Here is a 12567-nt window from a genome sequence, read left to right as displayed (position 1 = left end):
TCACTTGACATTCTGAGGCTTAATTTCCTCTTCTATAAATTGGGCATGATAATACTTATTATTTAACCCATTTTGGGTGCAGTGGAAATTAAATTAGATAATATTTGTGAATGCGTTTTGTATAATTATATTGTTTTACATGAAATTTGGTTTCTGTTGACTCTCCCGCAGGAATACCAGCTCATGATAGGACTCAGTAATTGGATGCTCTGGGCTGCCTATTTCTTCACATTCCTCTTTTTGTATTCAGTTATCATCTTTTTGATGTGCCTAATTTTCTTTGCCAAGGCAAGTGTCTATTTCAGTGCAGCATGCTGCAGCTAAACTTTGAGAGAGAAAACAGAAACGTGGTGTGGGCCTAATGGGTTCAGTTTGCCAGGGAATGAAGATGTGCCTTTTGTTGACTCCACTATGGAAACTTAGGGGCTACTTAGTCTCTCAGCAAACTAAACTGTAAACCTAGATGGGTGGACCTTCTGTAGTTAATAAATTGTTTATTCTCCATCTCCCTGAGCATTGTCATTAGTTTCACTAGGACTATTAAAATATTTTAAAATGTTGCATTTCTCCTCTTTTGTTTTTCTGTGACACCACTTAGAGTATGACTAAACTGGCTTCCTGATTGTTTTGCTAGATTGAACCTGTGCCAGTCATCCAACACAGTGACCCATCTCTTGTCTTTGTCTTTTTGCTGTGTTTTGCCGTTGCCACAATATTCTTCAGCTTCATGGTTAGCACATTCTTCAATAAAGGTGAGTCTAGAACTCTTCCTGGGAAAGATTTTCACTGACTAATTGAAGAATATATTTGGAAGCTCCTTCTGGATTTTAATTGCTACTTCATGTATAGCCTCTGTTTACATTCTAACTGAAAAGACAACTATCGTATGCACATGAGGTCGTTTGAAAGGGAATGAAGTGAGCAGTGAAAATTAATATAGCAGAGTATACATGTGAAAAAAGGATAAAAACCAAAATAAGATTATATTTGGGTGTTCTTTCTAACATTTAGCTGCTACTTCATATATGGTATCTGTGTGACCATCTACCAGGAAGGATTGAGATTGAGATGGCTTCTGTATAATCTGTTGGAGGGACTAAAGTCTGCCAGTAGCTGATGATGATACTGGAGTATGTGAAGAGGAAGAAAACAGCAAAATTTCTTGACTAAAAGAAAAGATCCTTGCACTTAATTAATAGATCCTTATTGTGTGTCTCCTCTGTATTTGAAATACAGTGCCTGCCCCCATAGAGCTGACATTGACCCTGCAGGCATGAATACCATAGGCACAAAAAATGATTTGACAGGACATGCAGAGAGCAATGAAAATTAATGGAGCATAATGTACACATGAAAAAAGGATTAAAGTACACCAATTTCAGACTGAGGTTGAGATAAACCTAAGAACACCTCCTGTAGAGGATAGTTTTTAAACGCTTTTGAAGGACTGGAAGATTGGAATAGGAAGTCAAGTCAATGGATACAAGTATCCATTCATTCATTCATTCAGATCTTTGTACTAGCACAGTATCTAATATACAAAGGCAAATAAAACTTGCTTCTTTGTCTTTTGAGGGCTCACATACCAATAGCAGGCATAACCAAATAACTATTTCATTTTATTTTTATTTTTCTCTGTACATTATCATGGGTATTATTAGTTGATAGGTTCTCACAAGGCAAGGATCTCACAAGGCAGAGGATCATACGTATGACCTACAAGCAGCCAAAAAAACAACTTGGGGGGTAAAAAGTATTGTGTCAGCGTGAGGCAGAATGTGATATGCCAAAGACAAAAGTAAGATAGGTGCAAAACAAATGCTAATATTTTCTGGTTCTGGCATTGTGGCAGACTAGATATTATGAACATTTTTTTATATGTCTTCTGGTACATATGTGTAAGACTTTTACTATGGTACATACTTAGAAATGGAATTGCTGGGTCATAGGGTTTGTGAATGTCCAAGCTGACTGTGTCAAATACTTCCAAAGTGGTTCTGTGCATTTATAGTCCCCCTGGAAGAAGGTGAAAATTCCCGTTACTCTATGTCCTTGCCAAAATTTAGTATTGTTTAAACTTTAACTTGTGCTACATTAGAGATATGAAATGTAATGTAATGGCAATTTAAATCTGCATTTTTGCAATTACTAATAAAGCTGAGTATGTGTTATTAATATGAGTCATATGTGTGTCCTCTTCTATAAAATCTGTTAATGCCTTCTGATCTTTTATAATTATTGATTTGCAAGAGTTCTTTATGTATTCTTGCTACATACTTTTCCCTAGTTGCAAATGTGTTGCAAAACTTCTCGCAGTTTGGAGCTTTTAGCTTTTTTTATGGTGTATTTTAATAGTTACTAATCTTAATGTAGTATAATTTACCAATCTTTTCTTTCATAGTATGTGATATTAAATATTTCCATAAAAAATTGTTTCCTACTCCAAGGTCATAAAGTTATCTTCCTATGTTCTGTATGGGGATTGATTTTTTTGTGTGTGGTATAATGTAGCAAATTGATTTTTTTGTGAATGTATAGGCAATCATCCCAGCAATATTTGATAAATAGTTCACCTTTTCCTCACTACTCTGCAATACCTACTCTGTTATAAGTCAAGTTCCCATTTATGTGTGCATTTAGTTGGGGGCTGTCCTTTCACTATTTCTTTATATTTAAAGTATATTCACAGGGTTTTAATTAATACAGCTTCATGATAAATCTTCTCACCTGGTAGGGAATGACAGCCAATTTATTCTTTTTCTTCAAGTATGTCTTTTGCTATTTTTGGCCCTTTGCTTCTCTGTTTACATTTTAGAATAGGTATGTTATATTTCATGAAAAATGTTCTTTGGATTATCATTTAAATATTAAATGTTAAAGCTATACATCATTGTGCGTAGAACTGACATCTTTATAATTTTGAATCATCCTACTCAAGAACATGATATATATCTCCTTTTGATTAGGTCTTTTTTAATACTTTTGCCTAAAGTTTTATATTTTTCCCATGAATGTTTGACAGATCTCTTCCTGGATGTTTGAATTTTTTACTATTATAAATGAAATATTTTTAAGGTTACATTTTCAACTGCTTGTGATGTATTTAAATTGACTTTAAATGTTGACCTTCATTGGCAATTTATTAAATTATCTAATTATTTGTAATGGCTGTAGATTCCTTTAGAAATTCTATATATACATTTATATGAGGTGAGAATAAGTTGAAATGTTACTTTTTTTCTTGGTTCGTTTTGTCTTATTTTCTTTTATCTTACCCTGCTACACTGGCTAGATCCTCCAATATATAGTAAAAGGAAGTAATATAGGCTTCCTTGTCTTGTTCCTGAAATTAAATGGCAAGTTTTTTTTTAATAGTAGTAAGTACGCATAACATAAAAATTACCGTTTTAGCTGTTTTAAAGTATGTAATGTGGTAGCATTAAGTACATTCCCAGTGTCGTCCAACCATCACCACTATTTAATTCCAAAACATTTTCATCACTCCAAAAGAAAACCACATGTCTGTTAAGCAGTACTCCCATCCCACCATCCCCTCAGCCCCTGGCAACAACTAATCTGCTCTCTGTTTTTATGGATTTGCCTATCTATATATTTCATATAAGTGAAATCATACAATATGTGACATTTTGTGTCTGACTTCTGTTACTTAGCATTATGTTTTCAAGATTTATCCATGTTGTAACATGTATCAGTACTTCACTCCTTATTATGACTAATATTCCATTGACTGGATATATCACATTTTGCTCATCCAGTCATTCATTGATGGGGCATTTGGATTGTTTACCCCTTTGGCTATTGTGAGTAGTGCTCCTACGAACATTTGTGGACAAATTTTTGTTTGAGCATATGCTTTCGATTATTTTGAGTATAAACCTAGGAGTGGAATTGTTTGATCATATGGTAATTTTTCTTAACTTTTTTGAGGAACCACTAAGCTGTTTTCTACAGTTGCTGCAACGTTGTACATTCCCACTAGCAATGACTGAGGGTACAGTTTCTTCACATCCTTGCTACACCTTGATGCATTCCATTTTTTATTAGAGCCAACCAAATGGGTGTAAAGTGATATCTCATTTTGATTTCGATTTGCATTTCCCTAATGACTAATGATGTTGAGCACCTTTTCATGTGCTTGTTAGTCATTTGTATATCTTCTTTGGAGTACTATCTGTTCAAGTCCTTTGACCATTTTTTAGTTGGATCGTTTGTCTTTTTGTTGGTGTGTTATGAAAGTTCTTTATATATTCTTGATACTAAACCCTTATCAGATATATGATTTTCAGAATGCCGTATCACTCTCTTAATAGTGTCCTTGGATTCACAGAAGTTCTTAATTTTGATGAACTCCAATTTACCTATTTTTTTGTGTGTTGTGTGTACTTTTGGTGTCATAGCTAGGAACCCATTTGCCAACCCCAAGGTCATGAAGGAAACCTGTACATTTTCTTCTAAGAGTTTTATAGTTTTAGCTATTAAATTTATGTCTTTGATCCACTTTTAATGTTTACATATGGTGTGAAATAAGGGTTCCAGTTCATACTTTTGCTTTGAGTTATCCACCTGTCCCAGTGCCATTTGTCAAAGAGACTGTTCTTTCCCCCATTGAATGGTCTTGGCACCATTGTCAAAAATCAAATGATGACATATGTATATATGACATATGGCATAAGTCCTTTATTTCCAGACTCTCAAATCTATTCCATTGGCTTATATGTCTGTCGTTATATCAGTAACACACTCTTTTGATTACTGTAGCTTTGCAGTAAATGTTGAAAATGGAAAGTGTGAGCCCTCCAATTTTCTTTGTTTTGACTGTTTTGGGTCCTGTGCAATTCCACATGAGTTTTAGGATTGGCTTTTCTATTTCTGCAAAAAAAGCCATTGGAATTTTGATAGAGATTGCAATGAATCTGTAAAGCACTTTGGTGAGTATTGCCATCTTAATAATGTTAAGTCTTCTAATTCATGAACACGAGATATATTTCCATTTACTTAAGGTATTCTTTAATTTCATTGAGTAATGTTGTGTAGTTTTCCATGTACTCTTCTTGAAACTCCTTGGTTTAATATATTCCTAACTATTTTATTCTATTTCGTGCTCTTACAAATGGAATTTCTTTTCAAATTTCATTTTTAGATTGTTTACTGCTAGTAAAAATTCAGCCGATTTTTGTGCATTGCTCTTATACCCTGCAACACTGCTAAATTTCTTGGTTAGTTTTAATAGATTTTTTGTAGATTTTTTAGGATTTTTGACATATAAGGTCATATCATCTGTGAATAGAAAAAGTAAAAATAAGTTTATTTCTTCCTCTCCAATTTGGATGCCTTTTATTTCTTTTTCTTGCCTAATTGGTGTGGCTAGAACTTCTACTGCAATGTTGAATAGAAATGGTGAAAACAGACACCCTTGTCTTATTCCTGATCTTATGGGGAAAAGTTTCAGTCTTTAACCATTAAGTATGATGGTAGCTGTGGAGTTTTCATAATGCCCTTTATCATCTTGAGGAAGTTTCCTTCTATTCCTAGTTTGGTGAGTTTTGTTTTTTGTTTTTTATCGTGAAAGGATATAGGGATTTGTCAAATGTGTTTTATGCACAAATTGAGATGATCATGTTTTTTTTGTTTTTGTTTTTTTTAAAGATTTTATTTATTTATTTCTTCCCTCCAAAGCCCCAGTAGATTGTTGTATGTCATAGCTGCACATCCTTCTAGTTGCTGTATGTGGGACGCGGCCTCAGCATGGACGGAGAAGCGGTGCGTCCGTGCACGCCCGGGATCCGAACCCAGGCCCCCAGCAGCGGAGCCCGCGCACTTAACCGCTAAGCCACGGGGCTGGCCCCATGATGATCATGTTTTTTTACCTTCATTCTTACCTCCATTGATTGATTTTTATATGTTGATGTCTTTGCCTTCCTGGGATAAATCCCATTTGGTCATGGTGTAGAATCCTTTTAACATGCTGCTGTATTCAGTTTGCTAGTATTTTGTTCATGATTTTTTATCTATATTGACACGTTTTATTTTCTTGTGTTGTCTTTCTCTGACACTGGTATCTGGGTTATTCTGGCCTCACAGAATGAATTATGAAATGTTCCGTCCTCTCTATATTTTGGAATGTTTGAGAGGGATTAGCATTAATTAGTCCCTAAATTTTGGTAGAATTTATCAGACAAGCCATCTGGTACTAGGCTTTTCTTTATTGGAAAGTTTTTGATATTAATTCAATGTCCTTACTTGTATAGTTCTATTCATATTTTCTGTATTTTCTTGAGTCAGTTTTGACAGTTTGTGAATTTCAAAGAATTTGTCCATTGCGTCTGTGTTGTATAATTTGTTGGTGTGCAGTTATTTATATTATTCCCTTATAATCATTTTTATTACTTTAAAGTCAGTATAAAAGTTCCCATTTTCTTTCTGATTTTAGTAATTTGAGTCTTCTCTCTTTTTTCTTCAGCAGAGTATCTAAAAGTTTATTGATTTTGTTGATCATTTCAAAGAACAAACTTTTGGTTTTCTTGATTGTCTCATTGTTTTCCTATGCTCTTTTGTTTATCTCTAATCATTATTATTTCCTTCCTTGCTGCAAGATTTAGATTTAGCTTGCTTCTCTTTCTCCTGTTCCTTAAGATATAAAATTAGGTTATGATTTGAGATCTTTCTTCTTTTTCTTTAAGTTATAAATTTCACTCATCATTGCTTTCACTGTGTCCCATAAGTTTTGGTGTGTTGTGTTCTTATTTCATTCATCTTTAAATATTTTCTAGTTTTCTTTGTAATTTCTTCTTTGACCCATTGCTTGCTTACGAGCTTTTTGTTTAATTTCTACATATTTGTGAATTTTCCAGCTGATTTCTTCATTCCATTGTGGTCAGAAAATATACTTTGTATTATTTAAATCTTTTTATATTTATTGAGAATTATTTTGTGGCCTAACATATGGTCTATCCTGTGGAATGTTCCCTGTGCACTTAAAAAGAATGTATGTTCTGGTCTTTTCAGATGTACTGTTCTGTATATGTCTGTTAGGTAAAGTTAGTTTACAGTGCTGTTCAAATCCTCTCTTTACTTATTGATCTTATGTCTAGTTGTTCTCTCCATTATTGAAAACAGAGTATTGCAGTCTCCAGCTGTTATTGTAGAGCTTTCTGTTTCTCTCTTCAATCTGTCAATTTTTGTTCCATATATTTTGGGATTCTGTTATTAAGGTAAATATATGTTTTTAATTGTTACATCTTTTTGATGGATTGACATTTTTATCAATATATGATGTCCCTGTTTGTCTCTTGTAGCAATTTTTTACTTATAGTCTATTTTGCCTGATATTAATCCAGCTCTCTTTTGGTTACTCTCTGCATGGAATATCTTTTTATAACCTTACACTTTCAACCAATTTGTATCTTTGGATCATTTTTTTAAAAATCCCTTCTGCCACCTTCACTTTTTAAATAGAGAGTTTAATCAATTTACATTTAAAGTAGTTACTGCTGATGAAGCTCTTACATATGTCATTTTGGTATTTGTTTTCTATATGTTATACCTTTTTTGTTCCTTATATCCTTAATTTTGATTCCCTTCTCATTTCCTTTTCTGTATATTTTCCAGTTATTTTCTTAGGGGATAATTTGGAGATTACAAGTAGCATTTAAAACAATTTAATTTTAATTTTACCAATTTAGCTTCAATAGTATGTAAAACTCTGCTCCTATTAAGCTCCATCCCCCCTTTATGTTGGTATTTTCACAAATTACATCATCATCATTTGTATACCTATTAACATATGTTTATAATTATTTTCATGCATTTATCTTTTAAATCATATGAAAAGAAAAAGAGGAGTTACAAACCAAAAAATACCGTAATTCTGGCTTTTAAATTTACCTATACAGTTACCCTCACAGGAGTTCTTTATTTCTTCATGTGGCTTTAAGTTACTATTTAATATCCTCTCATTCAGCTGGAAGAACTACCTTGCAGGACACGTCTACTAGCAACAAATTCTCTCAGCTTTTGTTGAATGATAGTTTTGACACATATAGAATTCTTGGTTAACCGGGGGGGGGTTGTTTGTTTTTACTTTTAATACTTTAAAAATGTCATCTCTTACTACCTTTTGGCTTTCACGTTTCTGACAAGAAATTGGCTTTTAATCTTATACATTATGAAATGCTTCTCTCTTGCTGTTTTCAAGATTCTCTTTTTGTCTTTGTCTTGTAACATCTTTATTTTAATGTGTCTCAGTGTAGTTCTCTGATTTTTATCCTACTTGGAGTTTGTTGACCTTTTTAGATGTGTTCCTTCATGTCTTTCATCAAATTTGGGAAGTTTTCAGCCATTATTTCTTCAAATAATCTCTCTGACCCTTTCTCTCTCCTCAACTTCTGTGACTCCAATTCTGAATTTGGTGGTACCCTTGATGGTGTCCCACAGGTCTCTTAGGCTCAGTTAATTTTTCTTCATTCTTTTTTCTTTCTGCTCTTCAGATTATATAATATCAATTGTCATATCTTCAAGTTAGCTGATCTTTTCCTTCTGCATGCTGAAATATGCTATTGAACCCCGCTAGTGAATTTTTCATTTCAATTATTGTGTTTTCAGCCCCAAAATTTCTATTTGGTTTCTTTTTATAATTTTTATCACTGTATTAGTGTTCTCTAGCTCATGAAATGTAATTCTGTTTCCTTTAGCTCTTTGCTAATGATTTCCTTTAGGTCTTTGAACATATTTAAGACACTTGAGGGGCCAGCCCAGTTGCATAGTGATTAAGTTTGTGCATTCCACTTTGGTGGCCTGGAGTTCACTTGTTCGGATCCTGGACGCGGACCTACTCACCGCTCATCAAGCCATGCTGAGGGGGTGTCCCACATAGAAGAACTAGAAGGACCTACAACTAGGATATACAACTATGTACTGGGGCTTTGGAGAGAAAAAAGAAAAAGAAGATGGGTGACAGATGTTAGCTCAGGGCCAATCTTCCTCAAAAAAAAAAACACTTGATTTAAATCTTTGTTTAATAAGTCCAATCTCTGGGCTTCCTCAGGGACAGTTTATGTATGTATTTTCTTGTGAATGGACCATACTCTCTTCTTATTTGCATTCCTCATAATTTTTTGTTGAAAACTTGAAAATTTTGAATAATATAATGTGATAACTCTGGAAATCAGAATCTCCCCCATCCCCATGGTTTGTTGTTGTTGGTTGTTGTGGATTGTAGTTATTTATTTAGTGAATTTTCTAAACTATTTTCACAAAGACTGTATTGTTTTTGGTATGTGGTCACTGAAGTCTCTGCTCTATTAGCTTAGTAGTCAGCTAGTGATTTGACAGAGATTTCTTTAAATTCCTAGATCCAAAAAAAAATGTACTCCCTCATTGGCTCTGTGTTGGGCGCTCCTTCAATGCTTATCCAGGCCATTTATAATTAGGCTTTAGCCTTTGTTTCCTGCTTGTACAGAGCCTAAATGTTACTTACCCCAAGGTTAAAGAGTAGGGTCTTCTCAGGTCATTTTTAAAAAATTATTTTATTGAGATCATACTGGCTTATAATATTATGTAAATTTCAGGTATACATTATTATATTTCAGTTTCTGTATAGATTGCATTGTGTTCACCACCAATAGTCTCATTTCTATCCATCACTATATGTATGTGCCCCTTTACCCCTTTTGCCCTCCTCTCACCCACTTCCCCTCTAGTAACCACCAATCAGTTTTCCTTATCTATGTGTTTTTTGTTTATTTTCCACATATGAGTGAAATCATACAGTATTTGTCTTTCTCTGTCTAACTTATTTCACTCAGCGTAATACCCTCAAGGTCCATCCATATTGTCATAAATAGCACAATTTTGCTTTTTTATGGATGAGTAATATTCCATTGTGTGTGTGTATATATTATATACACACACACACACACACATATATATATCTGTATATACCACATCTTCTTTATCCATTCATCCGTTGATGGGCACTTGGGTTGCTTCCATGTCTTGGCTATTGTGAATAATGCTGCAATGAATATAGGGGTGCATATACCTTTTTGAATTATTGATTTCATGTTCTTTTGATAAATACTCAGAAGTGGAATAGCTGGATCATATGGTATTTCTGTATTTAATTTTTTGAGGAATCTCCATACTGTTTTCCATAGTGGCTGCACCAGTTTGCATTCCCACCAGCAGTGTATGAGGGTTCCCTTTGCTCCATATATTCCCTAACACTTGTTATTCCTTGTCTTTTTAATAATAGCCATTGTGAAAGGTATGAGGTGATATGTCATTATAGTTTTGGTTTGCATTTCCCTAGTAATTAGTGATGTTGAACATGTTTTCATGTGCCTGCTGGCCATCTGTATATCTTCTTCAGAAAAATGTCTGTTCATATCCTCTGTCATTGTTTTCATTGGGTTGTTCATTTTTTTTGTTGTTGAGTTCTATGAGTTTTTTAGATATTTTGGAAATGAACCCCTTGTTGGATATCTGACTTGCAAATATTTTCTCCCAGTTGGCGGCTTGGCTTTTTGTTTTGTTGATAGTTTCCTTTGCTGTGCAGAAGCTTTTTAGTTTGATGTACTCTTTTTGTTTATTTTTTCTTTTCTTTCCCTTGCCTAAGTAGACATGGTATTTGAAAAGATACTGCTAAGACCGTTGTAAAAGAGTGTACTGCCTATATTTTTTTCTGAGAGTTTTATGGTTTCAGGTCTTACGTTCAAGTCTTTAATCCATTTTGAGTTAATTTTTGTATGTGGTGTAAGATAATGGTCTACTTTCCTTCTTTTGCACGTGGCCGTCGAGTTTTCCCAGCATCATTTATTAGAGAGACTTTCTTTCTCCATTGTATGTTCTTGGCTCCTTTGTTGAAATTAGCTGTCCACAGATGTATGGTTTTATTTCTGGGCTCTCAGTTATGTTCCATTGATCTATGTGTCTGTTTTTGTTCTAGTACCATGCTGTCTTGATTATTACAGCTCTCTTTAGTATATTTTTAATTCACAGAGTGTGATACCTCCAACTTTCTTCTTTTTTCTCGGGATTGCTTTTGCTATTCTAGGTCTTTTTTGTGCCATATAAATTTTAGCATTCTTTGTTCTATTTCCGTGAAAAATGTCATTGAGATTCTGATTGGGATTGCATTGAATCTATGGATTGCTTTAGGTAGTATGGGCATCTTCGCTATGTTTATTCTTCCAATCCGTGAGCATGGGATGTCTTTCCATTTCTTTATGTCTTCTTCGATTTCCTTCAATGATGTCTTATAGTTTTCAGCATATAGGTCTTTTGCCTCCTTGATCAAATTTATAACTAGGTATTTTATTCTTTTTTGTAATTGTAAATGGGATTGTATTCTTGATTTCTCTTTCTGCTAGTTCATTATTAGTGTACAGAAATGCAACTGATTTTATATGTTGATTTTATACCCTGAAAATTTACTGTGTTCATTAATTATATCTTAATAGTTTTTTGGTGGATTCTTTAGGGATTTTTTAAAATATAGAATCATGTCATACACACATAGTGAGAGCTTTACTTCTTCCTTTTCAATTTGGATCCCTTTTATTTCTTTCTCTTGCCTAATTGCTCTGGCTAAAACTTCCAGGACTATGTTGAATAAGACTGGTGAGAGTGTGCTTCCTTGTCTTGATCCTCTTCTTAGAGGAATACTTTTCAGTTTTTCACCATTGAGTATGATATTGGCTTTGGGTTGGTCATATATGGCCTTTATTATGTTGGGGTAGTTTCCTTCTACACCCCTTTTATTTAGAGTTTTTATCATAAGTGGATGTTGGATCTTGTCAAATGGTTTCTCTGCATCTACTGAGAACATGTGATTTTTATTCTTCAATTTGTTAATGTGGTGTATGACGTTGATTGATTTGCAGATGTTGAGTCATCCCTGCATCCCTGGAATAAATCCCACTTGGTCGTGGTGTATGATCCTTTTAATATATTGTTGTATTTGATTTTTAATATTTTGTTGAGGATTTTTCTATAAATATTCATCAGTGATGTTGGCCTGTAATTTTCCTTTTTTGTGCTGTTCTTATCTGGTTTTGATATCAGGGTAATGTTGGCCTCATAAAATGAGTTAGGAAGCATCCCATCCTCTTCAGTTTTTTGTAAGAGTTTGAGAAGGATAGGTATTAAGTCTTCTTTGAATGTTTGGTAGAATTCACCAGAGGAGCCATCTGTTCCTGGACTTTTGTTTTTGGGGAGGTTCTTGATTACCATTTAAATCTCTTTACTTGTGATTGGTCTATTCAGATTCTGTATTTCTTCTCAATTCAGTTTTAGGAGCTTGTCTGATTATAAGAATTTATCCATTTCTTCTAAGTTATCCAATTTGTTGGTATATAGCTTTTCATAGTGTTCTCTTATCCTTTGTATTTCTGTGGTATCTGTTGTAATTTCTCCTCTTTCATTTCTGATTTTGTTTATTTGGGCCTTCTCTCTTTTTTCCTCAGTAAGTCTGGCTAAGGGCTTGTCAATTTTGTTTGTCTTTTCAAAGAACCAGCTCTTAGTTTTGTTGATCCTTTTTGTTGTTTT

The 12567-nt window shown here is 33.9% G+C and overlaps 1 protein-coding gene across 1 annotated transcript in view; it reads left to right on the top strand.

The window, feature by feature from the left end:
- The window catches only part of LOC106800150 (phospholipid-transporting ATPase ABCA3-like), a 158517-nt gene that overhangs the window by 46626 nt on the left and 99324 nt on the right, over nt 1-12567 (top strand). The window contains 2 exon segments of the mRNA XM_087417084.1: nt 172-288; nt 635-752. Coding sequence (XP_087273210.1) covers nt 172-288; nt 635-752 — 235 coding nt within the window.

The sequence above is a fragment of the Ceratotherium simum genome, chromosome 26, assembly GCF_057802395.1.
Source record: "Ceratotherium simum simum isolate JZ-2026a chromosome 26, ASM5780239v1, whole genome shotgun sequence".
Classification (NCBI taxonomy): domain Eukaryota; kingdom Metazoa; phylum Chordata; class Mammalia; order Perissodactyla; family Rhinocerotidae; genus Ceratotherium; species Ceratotherium simum.
Note: the sequence above shows the minus strand (reverse complement) of the source record. Positions and strands in the feature narration are given on the sequence as shown.